The 19845-nt window shown below is 30.9% G+C and overlaps 1 protein-coding gene across 1 annotated transcript; it reads left to right on the forward strand.

Annotated features, from left to right (window-relative positions):
• The first annotated feature begins 228 nt into the window (after positions 1 to 228).
• Positions 229 to 16359, forward strand: LOC139488740 (microfibril-associated glycoprotein 4-like). The gene is made up of 6 exons (XM_071274568.1): positions 229 to 352; positions 11480 to 11554; positions 11921 to 12048; positions 12525 to 12621; positions 14631 to 14795; positions 16071 to 16359. The coding sequence occupies exons 1-6, from the start codon at positions 250 to 252 to the stop codon at positions 16319 to 16321; spliced, it is 819 nt and encodes a 272-aa protein (XP_071130669.1). The 5' UTR covers positions 229 to 249; the 3' UTR covers positions 16322 to 16359.
• The last annotated feature ends 3486 nt before the right edge of the window (positions 16360 to 19845 follow it).

Genomic DNA, 19845 nt, shown 5'->3' on the forward strand with positions numbered 1-19845 from the left:
TCGTACTATTTAATTCAATCAATTAAAAAAACTTCTAATTAAAATATAGTAAAAAGAAAATCAAGTTTCCAGCAACTAGTAGTATTACAAGCAAATATATCTTATCATGCAATATAGATATTAACAAACATCTGCCACACACGAAGCATGCATATATATATACTTTAGCATGTTTAGAAAGGCAAAAGTAATAATTTTGCAGCAATTGTTCTGTGCAATTGTTTTTTCTCCGTCGCATACAAAAGCTTTATGATTATTTCTGCACTGATCACTATTGGTTGCCTTTTTGGAAATGTAAAGCTACAAACTAATTCAAGTCGCCAACATTGTGGCCCGTCCACTTGTCACACAGGTAAGGTGCATTCAATAGTTATATTACTTTCCCCTTTCTTAAATACCAATGTTGATTTTATTATTATTTTTTATTTTTTAAATCAAAGCAAGAACATGCATATTTATTTGTAGCTTGTTACATATTTTGTCAACAAATACTGTATCCTTGGTTTATGCTAGATATTCTCCTAGTATGTTTGTTTGTTCGTCTTTCTAGAAGAACATGAAGAAAGACTTGCTTTTTTATTTTTATTTTTTAATTTCTTTTTTATATGTTCAAAGTGTGACTAGAAATAAAAGAAAATTATATGACAACTAGGTTATTGCATTGATATATAATACATCAAATTGTCTTTTGTATTGATTTTATATAATTAGTAAATACTAGTATATATGGGTCATTTTCAAAAAATGTCGAATTTTCAGTACACCTATGCTAAATTTTTTATTTCTAATGGAAATTTCAGTTGTAATGGTTTAAATGAAAGCTTGTCGGATTTGTGATTCAGAACTTTAATAATAAACACACCTTACATCTATTTTGATAAGATTAAATTGCATTTAAGGCCGATTTTGGGGGTATTTGTGTGCGTACATTGTCAGAAAAACACATTTCAAATGATTTTTTTCCGATTTTCTGATCGCCTTGATATCTGCAAAAGGGACTTTTTAAGAACGTTAATTATAATTCTAACGAAAAATCGTAGCTTCTTTATCATTGTATGTAACAGATTATCTACAAACTAAATTCAATCAGCGTACAGGAGGTTCATGTCTATCCTGTTACCGCTACTTAAATCAGTCGTTAAATTATTCTCCCTATGAATATTGAATCAGTCAGTGTTGATTTCAAAAATGCAAAGTAAACTTTACATTTAAAACGCCTCGTTTCTTGAACGACAGTGTAGAGAAAAGAAATTTCAAGACATTTAGTGAAAAAAAAGAGCGTACTTTTTTTCATGTCTATACTGTTACCAACCATTTTGATTAATTACACTAACAGTATGGTTGTAAAAAGTGCAATAACGTGTTGGAAACCAAATTCACAATAGAAAACCATAATCACTTCACCAAAGGGAGTAGTTATTTCACAACAGCAATCAAAAACGAAGAAATTTGTCTATCCTGTTATGTCTATCCTGTTACTATGGTTGCTATGGTTACAGTAACAGGATAGACAATTATAGACAAAAACGGCGTTAATTTTTTTATCTTAACATGTAGGTGGAAAACGAATGAAATATTTCATTGTTTGAACTCATCTTAAGGTTATAACGTCTTAATCTTCCCAATTTTAGCATTTGCAGGTGCAATACTGATATCGGTAACAGGATAGACAAAAAGGTAACAGGATAGACTTTTATATAGTGATATATCAGAAACGTACGTTCCTGTTACCAACGAAATAAAGAGAAAAGTAAATTAACTTATGAGGGATTTACTTGATGTTGGGTTTATTTGAAAGGGTGCAAAAAGGCCGAACAATATAAATTGCTATCTTAGACTTGCATTACTGGTGGTAATTTTTACAACCTTTGAAAACCAATTTTTAGAGCCATTTTTCAGTACAACCTAGAAAATTGGCAAATAATCTATTATTTTACAGAATGAATATATATAGAAGTTTATTCTCTTGAAAACCATCTAATTGGTAACGTAAAACAAGCTTAACATTTTATCTAAACCTTTTCTTAATAACCCAAAATTTCTTTTGAAAATGGTAACAGGATAGACAAAATATTGTACCACCGATCAAAAAATGTTTCAAGATATTCTTGTATGACATCATTAAGATTGCATCTTTTAATATGTTGTTCTTAAAGTACTGTTTGTTTTGATTTGCTTATGTAGAGGGTTGTTTGAATAAGTAACCTTTTAATAAATTTTTCAATTTCAAATTCGACATTTTTTGAAAATGACCCATATCAAGGATTTGTATCTCACTTATAGTATACAAATCCTTGTATATATGCAAGGGCTTAAGGTTACAAGAGCGCAATTATTCGTAATGCATTTTCCATAGGGTACCACTAGTGTTCCGTATTTTTTTTTTTCTCGAAGACTACTGTTACTAGAAATGCCAGAGGCCCTCATGCCAGTGTTGCATTACAACCAAAAAAAAAAATATAAGGTCATGCGGCTCAAATTGCCTTAAAATGCAGTTGAAAAAAATCGTCTACTTTTTTCGCTTATCGAAAAAGGCATATTTTTAATGGCTCCGACGTGCAGAAATTGAAGATATTTTCTATTCTTCGTAAAATGTGAATATGATTTTCGGCAATTTTTAAACTTAATTGGATAAGCTTTCGATTAAATGTTATTCCAATCCTGTATCAACCAATCAGAAGCCGTATAGGATTCTATTCTGAGTACCATCTTGGGGGGGGGGGGGGGGGTAAAAAACTTGCCGTTAAATGTAAACAAATAATTGCGCTCTTGTAACCTATAAATATTATTTTTTCTGAATTTAAAGAATAGAGTTACCTCTCATAGACCATACACAAGGTAGTATCATTTGAACTTTATATTGTGAATATTGAGGTTTTCAGGTTTACAACAAAATAAGAAAGATTTATATGCTCAAATGTCAAATTGTTATAAAAATTTATCTATATCCTTATGGAATGTTCACGGCATTGGAGACAAACTTAAAGATGAATTGTTTATTGAGAATTTAAAAGGTGACATAAACATACTTTTAGAAACCTGGAAGGGAGAATATAAAGAATTTAAATTGGAAGGCCATTGTATTATCTCTAAGTCCCGTAAAAAAAGAAAAAAAGCAAGAAGGTATAGTGAGGGCATTATTGTTACTATTAAAAAGCCATAATGACTTAGATTTTTTAGAAAAAAGAGATATCTACTTTCTCCATGAATGGACAGATTGTATTAATTGGAGATCTAAATGCTCGAACTGGCCAAAGAGCTGACTTTATTGTACTGATCACATCAATAATTTTGATGGTTTTGATTTACTCCCTGAAAATTATATTACTGATTCAGAAATAAATAGAAACAATCAAGATACTTCTGTCAATACAGTTGGTACAAAGTTATTAGACCGTTGTGTTTGTCTTCAAGGCTGCGCTTACTCAATGGTCGATTTTTAGGTGACTCATTGGGATATTATACATATATGTCAAGCAGTGGATTTAGTACTGTTGATTATGCTGTTGTTAGTGAGAGTCTCCTGTTCTCAGTCAAATATTTTAAAACAAACGATTTTACTTACCTATCAGATCATGTTCAAATTACTTTATATATGAAGTGCTCTATAAATATAGATAAAGAAATTGGCCTTAAAGGAAAAGGGTGGCACTGGATTAAATCATATAAATGGTCAGAAAATTCTAAACTTAAACTTATTGATGCTTTATTGACTGAAAATGTAAAGAATGAGATAATAGAGTTTGAAATGGTTAATTACGAGGAAAATCAGGTTAGTGTGGATGAGGCTACAGAAAAATTGACAAAAATTTTAGATAATATTAAATTTTCAAGCCTTTCTCGTAAAGCAACTTCAAAAACTAAGAGGAGGAAAAAGAAAGGGAAATTTAAACAAGTTTGGTCAGACAATGTTATATATGAAACCAAGCGTCAAATGAATAAAATAGGAAACAAAATAAGGAATAATCCAAATAATAATAGTTTAAAGCAAAAGTTTTTTGAGTTAAAAAAAAAACTTAAAGAAAACGGTTAAACAGAAAAAGTATGAATATAAACAAAATCTTTATAATTGTTTAAGTGATTATATCAATCAAAATCCAAAGGAATATTGGAAAATTTTAAAATCTCTTAAGAAAAAAACAGAAAAAGATGAAATACCAGAGGTATTAAAAGATGAAGAAGTTTTAATAAAACATTTTCAAGATCAAGGTAAACCTTCATCTATAAATAATGCTTTTATGATAGACATTGAATCACAATTAAAGCTATTAGAAAATAATATAGATTTCAAAGCTGAAACAGATGCTCCAATATCTTGTTCAGAAGTAAATAAGGTAATCAGAGGACTAAAACTTCAAAAGTCTGCTGGACCAGATAGAATTATAAATGAAATTATTAAAACCCCAAATTAAGTAATAATTAAGTCAATTGTTAAAATATTTAATTTAATTCTAAAAACGGGTATATACCCAAAATCATGGAAGGACTCATATATAATAGCACTTCATAAGAAGGGAGACAAATCTGATCCCAATAATTACAGAGGTATATCTTTAATCAGTAATCTTCCTAAAATATTCAATACTGTACTCAATAATAGACTAATCAAAGTTGTGGATAAACAGCTGAATAACTGTCAGTTTAGCTTCAGAGAAAACCACAGAACTGCTGACAGTATTTTCATATTAAAATCTTTAATTAATAAATATATACACAAAAATAACAAAAAAATATATGCATGCTTCATTGACATAAGAAAGGCATTTGACTCTGTATGGAGGACAGCCCTTCTATATAAATTATGCAAAATGGGAGTAGGAAAGTCTTTTTACAGGGTAATAAAACAACAATATTTAAATACAAAATCCTCTTTAAAATATAAAGATCACATTTCTGACTATTTTGACATTACTAGAGGTGAGAAACAAGAGGACTCATTAAGTCCTACTTTGTTCAATATTTTTATAAATGATATCACTAAAGGTTTGGAAGATGACAACTCAAGTCCATTGGAGCTCATAAATAGTAAACTAGGCTCCCTCCTGTTTGCTTATGATCTGCTTTTACTATCAGAATCTCAGGAGGGTCTCCAAAATAGTCTAAATAAAGTTTCCATGTTTTGTGAAAACTGGCAGCTTTCTCTAAACATAAATAAAACAAAAAGTATGGTCTTTTCAACAACAAAGCAAAAGCCTGAAACATCTATACTTGTATATAAAAACAAAAAAATAGAGAATGTTATTGAGTATCCTTTCTTGGGTCTGCTGATTAAATCAAATGGTAATCTCAGTCATAGTACAACTGAATTAACAAAAAAGGCAAAAAAGGTTTTGTTTTCTATTAAAACATATACTAATTCTCTTGGCAGCCTTCCTATCAGAGTGTCACCTTAGTGAGACCTATATTAACTAATAATTCTGAGATAACATATTTGGACTCATATATAACATATTTCAAAGCTAAAAAAAGAGCTTTGGTTTCTGGAAAAATTGTGGACCCATTTAATTTTATTGACAAGACTCCAATAGAAAACTTGCATCTTGGTTATTGCAAGTTTACCCTTGGCACTAACAAGAGTACCTCAAATTTTGGTACAAGGAACGAATTGGGAAGACTGCCTATTGAATGTCATATAAAAACCCAAACTATTATGTATTTGGCAAGGCTTTTCACCTCAAATTTGAATCCCTTATTACGTGAATCTTTTCAATTAACTAAAACTTTGGATTCTAGTGGCTCCTATTCATGGTTCACTTTTGCAAAAGATATTCTTTCTGAATCTAACATTGATATAGATAAACTAAAAACCTGTAATAATTTAAAACAATTGAAAAATATTAAAAGCTATATTAAACCCCAAATAAACTCATATTACAACATCCTGTTGATGGATAAGTTGAAATCTATTGATGATAAAAGTAAATTAATTTTTTATAAAGGACTTGAGCCAAATCTATTGATCAAACCTTACCTCTCTAACCCAAACTTTGAATTTAGAAAATTAATTACAAAACTTAGAATCAGTGACCATTCATTATTAATTGAAAAAGGAAGGCATTTTAAAATTCCTCGCGATGAGAGACTTTGCAAAAAATGCAAAGTACTAGATGATGAGAAACATTTCTTAATAAATTGTTCTCATAATTCAAATATTAGATTAACATATTTTAATTGCATTAACAGAGAAAGTAATTCATTTGCTAATCTCACTGACAATGACAAAGTTGTATATATACTTAACCCATCAACACCAACACAAGTGAATAAACTAGGATCCTTTATAAAAAAAGTCAATGGAACTGAGGACAGGGGACCCTTTAATATTTACCTGAATTTGTGTATGTATATTGAGTTACTTAGTTATTGTCTTTATTATGGCACCCTCAACGGAGTTGGGGTGACATATTGTTATTGTTCGTTTCTTTTTGTCTTATTATATTTATTCTTCCACACTTTTTTGTCCATGCTATTTCTCGGAATTGGCTTGAACAATATTGATGGAACTATACCATAATGTAGACCACCACATTCTATAGTGCAGTGGGGTATGGCACCATCAAAATGGCTGCCGTTGCCATGGAAATGAAACAAATGTGAAAAAATCCAGTGTTTTCTTTTGGTGAACTGTTTGGATATTCTTGAACTCAGAATCATTATATTTTAATGCAATGTAGGTGCCCACTATATACAGGTATTGGATGATTTTGACACTCATTGGAACTACTATGTTGCCATGGAAACTACACCAAAAATTCCAAAAATATCAAAATGCTCAAAACTTAATGAAACTTCACAGTAACGATGAGCAACATTGGAAGATGTGGAATTTGGCGTTGGAATTTCCAAAATATCTGTTGTTACCATGGAAACAATGCAAAAAGATCAAAACTTTGAATTTTCACAGAACATTCCAGAGCATCAATGTTAAATTTATTCTAGAGACATTAAATGGTATATGATGGTATATATGATTATGGAGGGAAAAAATTGCAGCGGGGGTTTGACTTTGGAATATTCAAAATGGCCGCCGTTACCATGAGAACAGCAAAAATATGAAAAACTTCAAAATACTTTAAATTTAATGAAACTTATAACAAATTTTGCCTAGCTTGTGTAGACTTGACTTTTGAGTTTGGAATTTTCAAAATGGCCGCCGTTGCCATGGAAACAGCAAAAATTTTCTAAATGGCTGCCGCTGGCCTGGCAATGGGGAAAGGGTGCCATCCGCTATTGCTTGCAATGGCAAATCTAGTTATTATGGCACCCTCAACGGAGTTGGGGTGACATATTGTTATTGTTCGTTTCTTTTTTTTTCTTTTTATTATTATTTTTATTCTTCCACACATTTTGTCCATACTATTTCTCGGAATTGGCAAGACCCATGTTGATAGAACTATACCATAATATGAACCGCCATGTGAAGTTGTGCAAGAGACATTGGAATGGTAAAAAATGGCCGCCGTTACCATGGAAACTGCAAAAATGTAAAAAAAAATCAAAATTCTAAATCTTTCGTTATAAGAGGCAACCTCTTGAAAGTTTATGTAAATGTTGGCAGTGGTGCCCTGAGGTACCAACAGTTCTTGGAATTTTCAAAATACCTGCCATTGCCATGGAAACAGCAAAAATGTCCAAAATTTCAAAATAATCAAAATGCTGCAAACTGGATGAAACTTTACAGAAATGGTACCTGACTTGGCCAGAGTTGGATTTTGAAGTTGGAATTTCCAAAATGGCCGCCGTTACCATGGAAACAGAAAAAATGTCACAAATTTCAAAATGCTCCAAACTTTATGAAACTTAACAAAAATGATAATTTGCATGTGTAGATGCACTCTTTGACTTGGGAAATTTCAAAATGGCTGCCGCTCGCCTGGCAATGGGGGAAGGGTGCCATCCGCTATTGCTTGCAATGGCAAATCTAGTTATTATTTTTATTCTTCCACACATTTTGTCCATACTATTTCTCAGAATTGGTCAGACCAATGTTGATGGAACTATACCATAATATGAACCGCCATGTTAAGTTGTGCAAGAGACATTGGAATGGTAAAAAATGGCCGCCGTTGCCATGGAAACTGATCAAATGTGAAAAAAAATGCAAATTTTAAATCTTTCATTATAAGACCTACCTGGATGAAACTTAGTGGTTATGTTCCTTGGTATGCCTAGATGTTGTGACAATATAAGAAAATTCCAAAATGGCCGCCATTGTCATGGAAACAGGGCGAAAGTTTAACATTGGCCCTATGGGAAAATACATTAAAGATGCATTTTCTTGAAGAATATGGCATCAATCCCAATGAAACTTTATAGATATGTAACATGGCATGTCCCAAAGTGGCACCTGTCTTTGGAATTTTAGAAATGGTACCCGTTACCATGGAAATAGCAAAATTTCAAAAATTTCAAAATGCTCCAAAATTAATGAAACGTTACAACAATGTTAATACACATCTGTAGATGCAATCTTTGACTTTGGAATTTTCAAAATGGCTGCCGCTCACCTGGCAATAGGGGAAGGGTGCCATCCGCTATTGCTTGCAATGGCAAATCTAGTTTGTTTTTGTTGTTGTTATATGTCACAAACTGTATAGTTTATATGGCAATAAAACTTTGAATTGAATTGAATTGAAAAATAAACTGAATGTGATTTTTTTCCCTTTGTTATACTGGTTATTTCAAGCATTCCTGTCAAGTTTTGTCATAATCGCCTCGGTTCAATAGTTTGAGAAAAATCTAGTATAATGAAAGACGACATCTACAGTGATTCGAGCAAAATTTCCTCAACAAATCGAAACCAATCCGCATTAAGATATAATATAGTGTGGACCAATAAATGATCGAATATTAATCTCATCTGCCTACAAACAGTTTAAAATGATATACAAGATAATTTTAGGAAGATAAATACCACTAATGGACTTCTTTGTTTTTCTTTATATAAGGTCTCTTTTGGTCAATTAATACCTCTCATTTCCTCAAAATTTCAACTTTTCAGGCCAATTAATTAAAATAAAGGGATAACTTTCACTCATTTATCACTAGAGATGTTATAATAAATGAGTAATTAAAGTATTCAAGCAGAATGAACAAACCATTTACAAGTTTACTGTCTCCATGGTTTCAATAAGTCCTTACGTAAATATTAAATTTACACCGAGTTCGGAGAGGGATATTAAAGGCTTCTATTTTAGTGAATAATGTGTTGTTACAGCATTAAAAATAATTTCCTTTACTTAGAACTATATTGATTAAGGAAATGTATGCTTTTAGTAAATAGTGTCACACTGATATAAGCAATTTTGAACTGCATAAAACATACAATTACATGAAATAATCTTGAGAAAGGAAATGGGAAATATGTCAAAGCGACAGCAACCCGACCACAGAGCAGCCAACAGTAGAAGGTCACCAACAGGTCTACAATGCAGTGAGAGAATCCCCGGCGCACCCAAAAGCAATCTAAAATTATGGTCAGAACAGTGAATATGTGTATGCATGTGTTCAACAGTGCCTTGACGTTTTTTATTTTTATTTGCTTGCCTGTGAGAGAGTTTGCGCATGTTTATTATATCATTGTTTTCAATCTTAATTAAATATACATGTAATGGTGTTTTGATGATTAAGTTGTCTACTTTTTACGCATTATGACTTGGATGGAGAGTTGAAATACTAAGGCTTTTCTACCTCAGGAATAGATTACCTTAAGTAAGCGCTAGCTGTATTTGGCAAAATGTTTAGGATTTTTGGTCCTCAATGCTCTTCAACTTCGTACTTTATTTGGCCTTTTTTATTTATTTTTTTAATCGAGCGTCACTGATGAGTCTTTTTGTAGACGAAACGCGTGTCTGGCGTAAATTCAAAATGTAATCCTGGAATCTATGATGAGTTTATTGGCACTCATATACTACATCTTCTTATTTCTATTGTATATCAGTTGAAGACTATGCAAAGCAATAACATAACAGGAGCTGTAAAATAATTGTTGAACCTAGTACGTTGAAATCAGCAACCATTCAAATTGGTTGTATAACATACCACGATTATAGGAAGAAGTTGTAAACAGAATAAGTCGACGTAATCCGTTTCAGATCAGCTTTACCCCTTTGCTGTTTGTCTTATATATAAATGTAGGTTACATAATTATTTAAATACATGTAAATCACGAGCAAAAAAATGTATTTAAAAATTGTATAACGACCAATGGTTGCAGCAAGTTCGATAATAATATATTCAGCAATAAACATTTTTATAATGTATATGTCGTGTACAAGTTGCGATTTTGTACAGGTACAAAAACTATAGTAATTGTTATAACTTGTATAATGCAAAAATATAAGTTATAACATGTACAAAGTACCTCGTACATGCTACAACCTTTACAAAAGTACCTCGTACATGTTATAACCTATACAAACTATTGGTTAAAAATGGTTTTAACTTGTACATATTTGAAAAATATAGATATGTTTCTATTATTGCAGCAGATGTTATTAACCTCAATAATATTTTCATCACTTTTTCATTATTCATTCAGGTAAGGCAGCAACCATTTGATTTTCTGGGGGGGGGCTATGGTTTTTTTTTCTGGACAAATTTTTTTTTTCGCCTGCGGCGAAAAACAATCTATTTTTTTCGCGACAAGTCGAAAACAATTTTTTTCTTTCAATTTTAGCATTACATATAGTGGCAGCTGAGGGTGAAACAAACATTTTTTTTTTCTCAGAATCAAAAACAAATTATTTTTTTCTCCAAAAACTGGAAACAAACTTTTTTTCCAAAAAAAACCATAGCCCCCCCAGAAAATCAAATGGTTGCTGCCTAAGTGTGTTTTGCCCTTTTCTGATACAGTTAATGTCCAGGGGTCGGTATTACGAAGCATTCCTAAGACCTGTAATAAGATATGCATGTGTATCTTAGGAATTAGGACATGTTTTATGATACTCTTATGACTATCTTCAATGTATGTACATATTCCAGACTTGTCTCAAAGCTGCCTGTCTTAGGGTGATCTTAGCAACGATATACTGAAAGTTGTCACTGTATCGGTTATGATAAAGTTCAAGGATAAAATGGTGCAGCATTGCTTAGAATCAATACATTGAAGGTTGATTTTAACAACGCATAATAATCCGTCAACCTACAAAGATAATAATTTGAGGTATAAATATACATAAGTCATGCTGAAGCGATTCAAATATGATGTAATGGTATAGAAAAACCTAGCAGCTGAGTAACTATTGACAAAAACATGCTACATTTGAGAAAAATGACTGTAAAGAATTTACCTATATCTGCCGTCGCCATATTGGGATAGTCGTAATTTCAGTTACGATTATCTCTTTAATACCAGTGTTATTGATCAGGAAGAAGCAATACTTATCATTAGTTATATTACTAATTAATTAATATTTATTTGTTTATTCTAGTAACAGGATAATGCGAGTATGTTTTTTTGTCTATTACAAATTAAAAGGCGTGTGTTTTTACGGAGATGCTGCTGAGAGAATACTAGAATTGACAAAGACTGATTTGGATCCAAAATGTCATAGTAAGAAATGTATTTCTTGAAATAAAAAAAAAACACGAATTAAGTGAAATGTTACATATATAGCTAGCTTTGCTATTTTATTTTCATAAAATTAGAATTAAATAAACGAAATTTTCAGAAGTGAACACTATATCCTTATTTATTTATTTTTTTAACATAAATGAATTTCAAACTAATTATTATAATTGCAATTTTGATCATACATATAATATACATTGATGTCTATTGTTACCATTTAATGCAACAAAAAAATGCAAATAAGTCAAATTACAAGTTATATAAAGACGGTTTTCATATGATTGAGTAATCGTATTTATAGATACTTCATTAGTATTGCATATATCGTTTTAATTTAACACTGTCTAGGAGGACGGCCACGTGACTGTAACGATATTCCAGATTGGTGTCCAAATGGCGTTTATAAAGTTTATCCTAGATATACAACTGGATTTGAAGTGTACTGCGAAATGGAAATAGATGGAGGACACTGGGCTGTAAGCTTTTGGTTATCATGATGGTAGACTGAGTTGCTATTCGAACAATTGAATAAAGGTGGCATCAAATTAAGTCACGTCTAAATGTATTTTATTTCAATTTTTACCTATTTTCTTTCTTTTTCATATTTGATTCTTTTCTGATGAAGATATATTCATTTAAGACCAAACGACATAAAACAAATGTAAAACATTAACTTAAATGTTCATATACAAAACAGTTTACGAGTCATGTCAATTATTTGCTCTTCGAGGTTGTTTCGTACTGTTTTGTTTTGTGTTAGTTTTGTTTTGAAACAAGTAAAAGGGAAAAAATTATCTGATAAAAAGTAACAGCATTAAATAAAAACAAAATATGGCAAACAGTAAATTACGATAACCAACGGGTAACAGTGTTATGAGTTAACGTTGGTACAGGCATCAATAAATGTATCAAAAGAAAAAAAATAAAGAAAAATACTCCACAATAATTTCAGGTTTTCCAAAGACGAGAAAACGGATATGTTGATTTCCTCCGTGGATGGAATGACTACAAACATGGTTTCGGATACCTCAAGCATGAATTCTGGCTTGGTAAGCATTTCTTATTATTCTAATAAATTAATAAAATTTTAAAAATTGTTAGTTTCCAACAAAGATTGAAATAGAGTAGATAGATAGAGGAAGATGTGGTATGAGTGCCAATGAGACAACTCTCCATTTAAATCACAATTTATAAAAGTAAAGCTCATTTAGCAATATTATGATTTACATGCAAATTTGTTAAATGCTGATAGATACAATTTATTGAACAATGCAAAAAAAACCTTATATGAATATATTTATTGTGATTCAGTTGTTGCCGCGATATTTTTAGATAAATAAAAAAGTAAGATGTGGTATAACTCTATACCAGAGACAAGATAACATAGAAGCTGATAAATATAGGCCACCAACAATGTGCAAAGCCCATACCATAGAGTCAGCCATAAAAAGTCCTAAAATGACAAATGTGAAACAATCATTGATCTCCTGTGCACAGTTGATTCATTTGACAATCATATCCCATCTTCTTTTTTACACTTACGAGAAAACCGAAGCACTGATTGAAGTAAACAATTATGAACGAGAATATAAGAGAAGATGTGATTTGATGGCTAATGAGACAAATCTCCACAAGAGACCAAGATGATACAGAAATTAACAACTATAGGTCACCATACGGCCTTCGACAATGAGCAAAGCTAATACCACATAGTCAGCTATAAAAAGCCTTGAAATGACCATTTAAAACAACTCATGATCATAACCCCCCTTACCTAGTACAGTGGTATAACAGTACAACATGAAAACGAACTATAAAAATCAGATGAAAAAGGCTCTACTCATCTGATGAATAAAATGGAAATGGACATGGGCGCGTGCATGTTCTTGTATATCCCAACAACAAAAAGACATTAATTTATGATACACAGAAAAAAAAAAAAAAAAAAAAAAAAAAACAGAATTACAGGCTCATGACCTATAACTACAGAATGCTATAAAAAGATTGCTTTTGTAATAAAACATATTATTTATCCTGCACTCAGTCAATTATTGTAAAAAAAAACACCACAGGAACACAAATAAATGTATACTTTATTTAAAGAATGACTGTAATATTTTTTTCTGTCTATGAAGAAATAACATAAAAAATTTGGTGCACTCTGAATAACGTGCGTTATTTCGAATAGACAGAAAAAATTCTTATAATTTAATTCTAAATTCCATTTCAAACCGTAGAAAACCATGAAAAAACGTTGATGACGTCACGGTCACATGACTAAATTATTTCTATGGGCTGATAACAAAAAAACGTCAGCCAATCAGAAGACGCGTTGAATCCAAAATTAAATTATTTGTACATGTCAGTGTTTTAATGCTGAGTTCACACGTAATTCGAATTCGATTCGCATTAACTAATTCGAATTAATTTAATTCGCATTCGAAACGTTTAACGTCCTAACGTCAATTCTAATTCGAATTGGAATGCGCGTCAAATTCGCTTTACTGTTCTAACGACGTTAACTTTTAATTCGGATTAACAAAAACGTATTTCTAATGCGAATTAGTTAATTCGAATAAGCAAATTCGAATCAATTCGATTTAAAAAAAAGAAGAGTGTGTGAACGCGATTAGCGAATTCGATTCGACAGGTACGTGTGAACGAGGCATAACTTCAATGCATGTCGATTTCTTTAAAAATTAAAGTCAAAGATTTAGAATTTAACAAAAAGTTTCGGGTGTAAATACCAGGATATAAATAATAAATGTACACTGTCGTAAAATATAAAATTAAGTTGTACTCGCTACGAAAAAGGAGAAAAGCGCTGCAAGCCTAGCTATTAGTCCTTTTTCTTAAACTCATACAAATATTTTTTATATTTCTCGAGACTGTACATATTATATTGTATATTTTCCTTATGTATCTTTTTCTAAACTTTTGTGAATATCACATGGAATTTATAGTCTAAGGAGCAATAAGTCACAAATATTCTCAGTTTAGGAATTTAAATATAAGAATAGTTGCAAAACATTTAGATAAAGGTTTACTTTTTTTTCAGGAAATATAAAGATGCATTCTCTAACATCCCATGGACAGTACGAAATGAGAATGGACTTAACAGACTTTGAGAGAAACCAGGCATTTGCAAAATATAAAGATTTTAAAATAGGTGCTGAAAGTTCAAAGTTCAAACTTACTGCAAATGGATACTATGGCACTGCAGGTATTTCTTTTTTTTTTATTCCGAAATCAAAAAGTTTCTTATCAATTCAAACATTTGATTTGGTTAGTTTTTTTAGTATTGTACTCTACTAGAAAACAAATGATACTACAGTTCTGAATTTATTATTCATGAGGTTAACAATTTTATGAACAAAGTAGCTCAACCACACCCATGCGAATTCAACAAGGATTCGTCTGTTATTTGTTTGGGTTTTTTTTGTCTGTTATATTGGTGAATGTGTCAAGATTTATACTCGTGAATAAATCCTTTTGATATAATTTTCTCCACTAACTGATGAACATAAATATTCTTACTAAATTGTCTTAGTAGTGATTTTTGTTTGTGTGAATGATTTAAAATCGGCATGTTTTTTTGTTGTTTTTTTTTGTATCGGAAAAACAAACCAAGTGTAGTTCAGTGAAAACGGTTAAATATTACCGCAGCTATATGGACAGTTAAAATATTCACTTGTATATAATTCTATTGAGTTTCTCTTAGTTGCGAGCATGGACCAAAACATGAAAGATAAAATGCGACGATAGCAATAAAGATCCGCTAGTCATCGTGAAATCCAAACAATCTGCATAAAAAAATAAATTTCGTATATTTTGTAAGAGGGTGTTGCCATAAAAAGTTTAACATGATACAATGTACTTCATTTTTAATGAATATAATGTAATAGTTTATTAATTTAAATTTTACAAAGAAAAAACAAAGAAAAAAAGAAAATCCAACATAATAGAATAATACAACACTCAGTCGGTTAATTGTTAACACTTCTGTTTTGACTTGAATTATCATTGATATATTCATAAATATAAATTAACTGTTAACAAAACTTTGAAGTTTTTAAATACTTACTAGGCTTTTCTACCTCAGGAATAGATTACCTTAGCTGTATCTGGCAACACTTTTAGGAATTTTTGTCCTCAATGCTCTTCAACTTCGTACTTTATTTGGCCTTTTTAACATTATTTGATTCGAGCGTCCCTGATCATGAGTCTTTTGTGGACGAAACGCGCGTCTGGCGTAAATATTAAATTTCATTCCTGGTATCTATGATGAGTTTACGTTAACCCCAGAAAGTCTTTGCTAGATTTTGCTATGCCTCGGTATACAATGTTTTCTCGTGGTAACATTTAGCTGTTCTATTATCCTCTCAGATGTATTATTTGATCAGTTTAGAAAAGCTACGCATATTTCCGTTTATAAAGAAAATAAAGAGATTCGGTTCACATTAAAGCTTGTTATTGATTTTTCATTATCTGTTTATAGGCAACAGTTTAAAACACCATAATGCCATTAGTTTTTCGACAAGAGACAACGATAACGATAGTTCTCCGAGTGGAAGCTGTACTGATTACTTCCTTGGGGGTTGGTGGTATAACCTGTGCGCAACATCTAACCTAAATGGCGTTTATTTTATCAAAACACCAGACAAGGAACACCGTGGTGTCTACTGGCGAACTTGGAAAGGAATGAACTACTCACTGAAAAACTCAGTGATGATGCTGCGAAGATTATGAAAAACTGCATTCAATTTTGATTAAAAAGAGTTCTTTAATCATTTAGTTATTATTAAGATATTGTTAGTTTACTAAAAAGCAACATAAAAATGTTTGACTGAACATTTCTTAGGATGACAGAATCGTCTCATTTTTTTAATTTTTTTATCTTGATTATGATTAAAAGATAAAATTACAAAATAAAAAAAGATGGTTTAATCCACCATTTTCTACATAAAAGTCAGTAATATGCATGACAGTTGCCATCCGTTCGTTTGATGGGTTTTTGATTTTGCCATTTGATTAGGGACTTTCCTTTCTGAATTTTCATCGAAGTTCAGTATTTTGTGATATTACTTCATACCACACTCAAAGGTAAAACCACCTCTGAAAGTTACTTATCGAATAGCAAATACAAACGAATGAAAACTACTGTCATATTCCTGACATGGTACAAAAAAATCATTAAAAGGAAGTTGTACAACTAAATGAAATAGAGATAAACAATGTTGAAACTCTTTTATCATAAAGAGATGACAAAAACTTATATAAATAAATTAAAATAGAATATTCTTTTGAATAAGGTGAAACAACAGAACACAATACATTTGGTATAAAATGTTAACATACAAATGTATTGACCCCGAGCTAGAGTTTTATTTTAGTCTCTTGATGTCGAATTTTCATTCCTTGAATAAGAGCTATTATTATGTTGTATACAGGGTTATGAATTTGGGCGTGTCTTTCTGTGATCAGCAATGTATATAGATGTAGGCGAATCAAGGAGAAACATTGGTTGATTATATAGGGAATCACTGAAACATGACTGCAGCGGGCGCCTCTTTTGCTTGTCAGTACCAAACCCTTTTCACCAAATATAACAATTTCTGGATCTGCCCTTCATATGCTGTGGATTAATTATAATTTGTTGGATACCAATTTTCGTGGGTTTCGTGGATACAGGTAAACCACCAATTCAAATGTTCAACGAATAAAATACATTCAATAGGCTTTGTATACAGAGATTGGCAAAACCACGTAATCAAATATCCATGAATATGAAAGTTTAAGCAATCGACGAAACTTAATCCCAACGTAATAAATGAATCCACAGCACTTACTTTCTTCATCATTTAAAAAATAAAAGTCCGTTCTTGTATAAACACATGATAAAGTCACAAATAACTTTTACTTAATTTTTTTATTTTTTCATTTCTAATAAATTATCTTTAATAACAGGGGCACTAGCTACAAGATGCATAATACATTTAAATTCGGATTTGTTTTGTTCTATTATTAATGAAATTGAAATAGTGGAGAATAATACAAGTTTATCATTATAAGCTAAGAAAAATCGTTGATGCATAATTCAAATGCAATGAATAATTAGACCTCATTGAATCCGTATCCTTGCGAATGCCAATTGAACCCCTTAGCTACAGATGGATTACACATGACTGGTGTCTGTTCAGTCATTAGAAGAAAAGAATGTCAACCTTGAAATTAAAACAAAGGTAAATCATTGAATGAATTATTCCATCCACAAAAAAAAACATTCTTATAAGGGTCAAATCGAAAGTTTAGCCTATTTTTTAACCTAAAACATGAAATTAAGTAGACATAAAAAAAATCATTTGCACGAGGACCATGTCTTTTTATATTTATGTTTATGTTTATATTGTGTTATGTGACCGTCTGTAGTTTTCGGGATCGTCTCGAGAATTAATTAGATGGCATCTAGGCTAAAATACACAAAATATTCTGATATATATCCTCTAGTAAATACACTGTTTACTGTTTATTTTAAACTTGGTATAAGTTGGATATATGTTTAAGTATGTTATAAAAAAAAATAAGAATTTGAGTCAAACCGGTGAATATGATTTTGACAGCTAGTGCCCCTTTTAACACAATTTTATAATTGAATAATAAATATACATTTATAATGTTAACTGGCTCGATCGTACAAGAGTTACTCTCCTTTGCATACACATAATACTTTAAACTGATAAAAAGAGAAACATTTGTTTATATACATAAATTCGCAGAACGACATTCCATACTAAAAGACAAAATTGAGACATATGGTCCAGCTTTGTTTCATGAAAAAAAGGCAAATACATAGTATTTTTAAAGAACACGTTTGTACAAGTATATTGCTAGTACGAAGTCAATATGTGTTGATACTAAATGATTTAGACGTTGTTTCGAACATGTAATGATGTCTGCTCTAAAATTCAAAATGTTACAACTTCCGCTTATTGAATAAATTTTTCTAATGACCTATGGCAATAAAAAAGTTCTTTTTTGTCATTTTCATATCCCTTATATCAATTGAAATCAACATTGCCTGGAACAAATGAGCTGTAATTTGATAGACGATAGACAACATGTGAATTTTAAATTAATCTTTACACATTAAAACATTCAGTTTATACCAAACGTGTTTAAAGTAGAATGCGATTGTATGTTGCTGTTGTTAGATAAGATCAGCCAGAATGTGTTGACCATTTACATTATTTAAGTTGAAACTTGTGATGTCATTGTGACGTTATTAACATATCAACAATATGTATTTGGTATAACTGGTCAGTCAATGCTAGATTGTTGAAAAATGTTAAAACCCGTCTAAAAAAATATTTTTGCGAAATGTTAGTCGATCGAATCTTGAATCTTTATGTGAAATTTAATAAAGTATAACAACTTCTACAAGCAAAGCCGTATATGAACATTAAAAAGGAAAACCTGTTGTCACGAAAAGATATGGATAAATCAAAACACATAAAAATCTGAAAAAACATATAATTAATTGCATAAGTACATGTAGTTGTACATTAATGTTAAATAAAGTATACTTGAAAAAGCAATGTTCAAAGTTTCCTTCCTCATCTATTAAAAACATTTGTCCACGCGCAATCCCGGAAATCATTGTTTCTCATATCGATATAAAATGAAGTATCAAATCATACTTTTTTTTTGTTTTGGAATAAGATATTCCTCTCAATTAGATCATCTCTGTTATGATAAGTTTACAAAGTAAGTGTCTATTATATCAGGGAAAATTTAAGTTCATTCTCATCATGTTAGAACAAATATTTCCTTACGCAATCGACAATTTAACATTGACAATTTCGAGTTTTTGATGGGGTTCGTTAGTTTAAACTAATTTTATTTTGTGTGCTAAAGCAAAATGGATTTGTTACAAGTAAATCACACTTATGCAGTATTTTCCATAATACAATATAAATTACAATAGTAGTATAATCCATAAATGGGGCTCGTGTTACTAAGTCTTCAGTTTTCTAAGTTGTGTTATGTATGCTATTGTTTGTCTTTTTCTGTTTGGTCAGTTTATTTTCGACTAACGAAAAAACAGTCCACTGGTATATTTCGCCTCTCTGTTACCTTTATAGCACACTTGAGAAATTAAAAAAAACCCAACATTTTCAACCTTTGATTTAAGTTGGAACATCCTAGTTATCATTTTTAATATTCAACTTGATAGTGTGGAAATTAATTCTGCGATCGATGTCTCTGTGACATCA

This window comes from Mytilus edulis, chromosome 9 (assembly GCF_963676685.1).
Source record: "Mytilus edulis chromosome 9, xbMytEdul2.2, whole genome shotgun sequence".
Taxonomy (NCBI): domain Eukaryota; kingdom Metazoa; phylum Mollusca; class Bivalvia; order Mytilida; family Mytilidae; genus Mytilus; species Mytilus edulis.

Excerpts from the sequence above, each read along its gene's own strand:
- LOC139488740 (XM_071274568.1), top strand. The coding sequence starts at position 250 with ATGATTATTTCTGCACTGATCACTATTGGTTGCCTTTTTGGAAATGTA. Across the intron at positions 12,622-14,630 it reads CAAGCATGAATTCTGGCTTG|GAAATATAAAGATGCATTCT; the intron begins GTAAGCATTTCT and ends CTTTTTTTTCAG. Across the intron at positions 14,796-16,070 it reads TGGATACTATGGCACTGCAG|GCAACAGTTTAAAACACCAT; the intron begins GTATTTCTTTTT and ends ATCTGTTTATAG.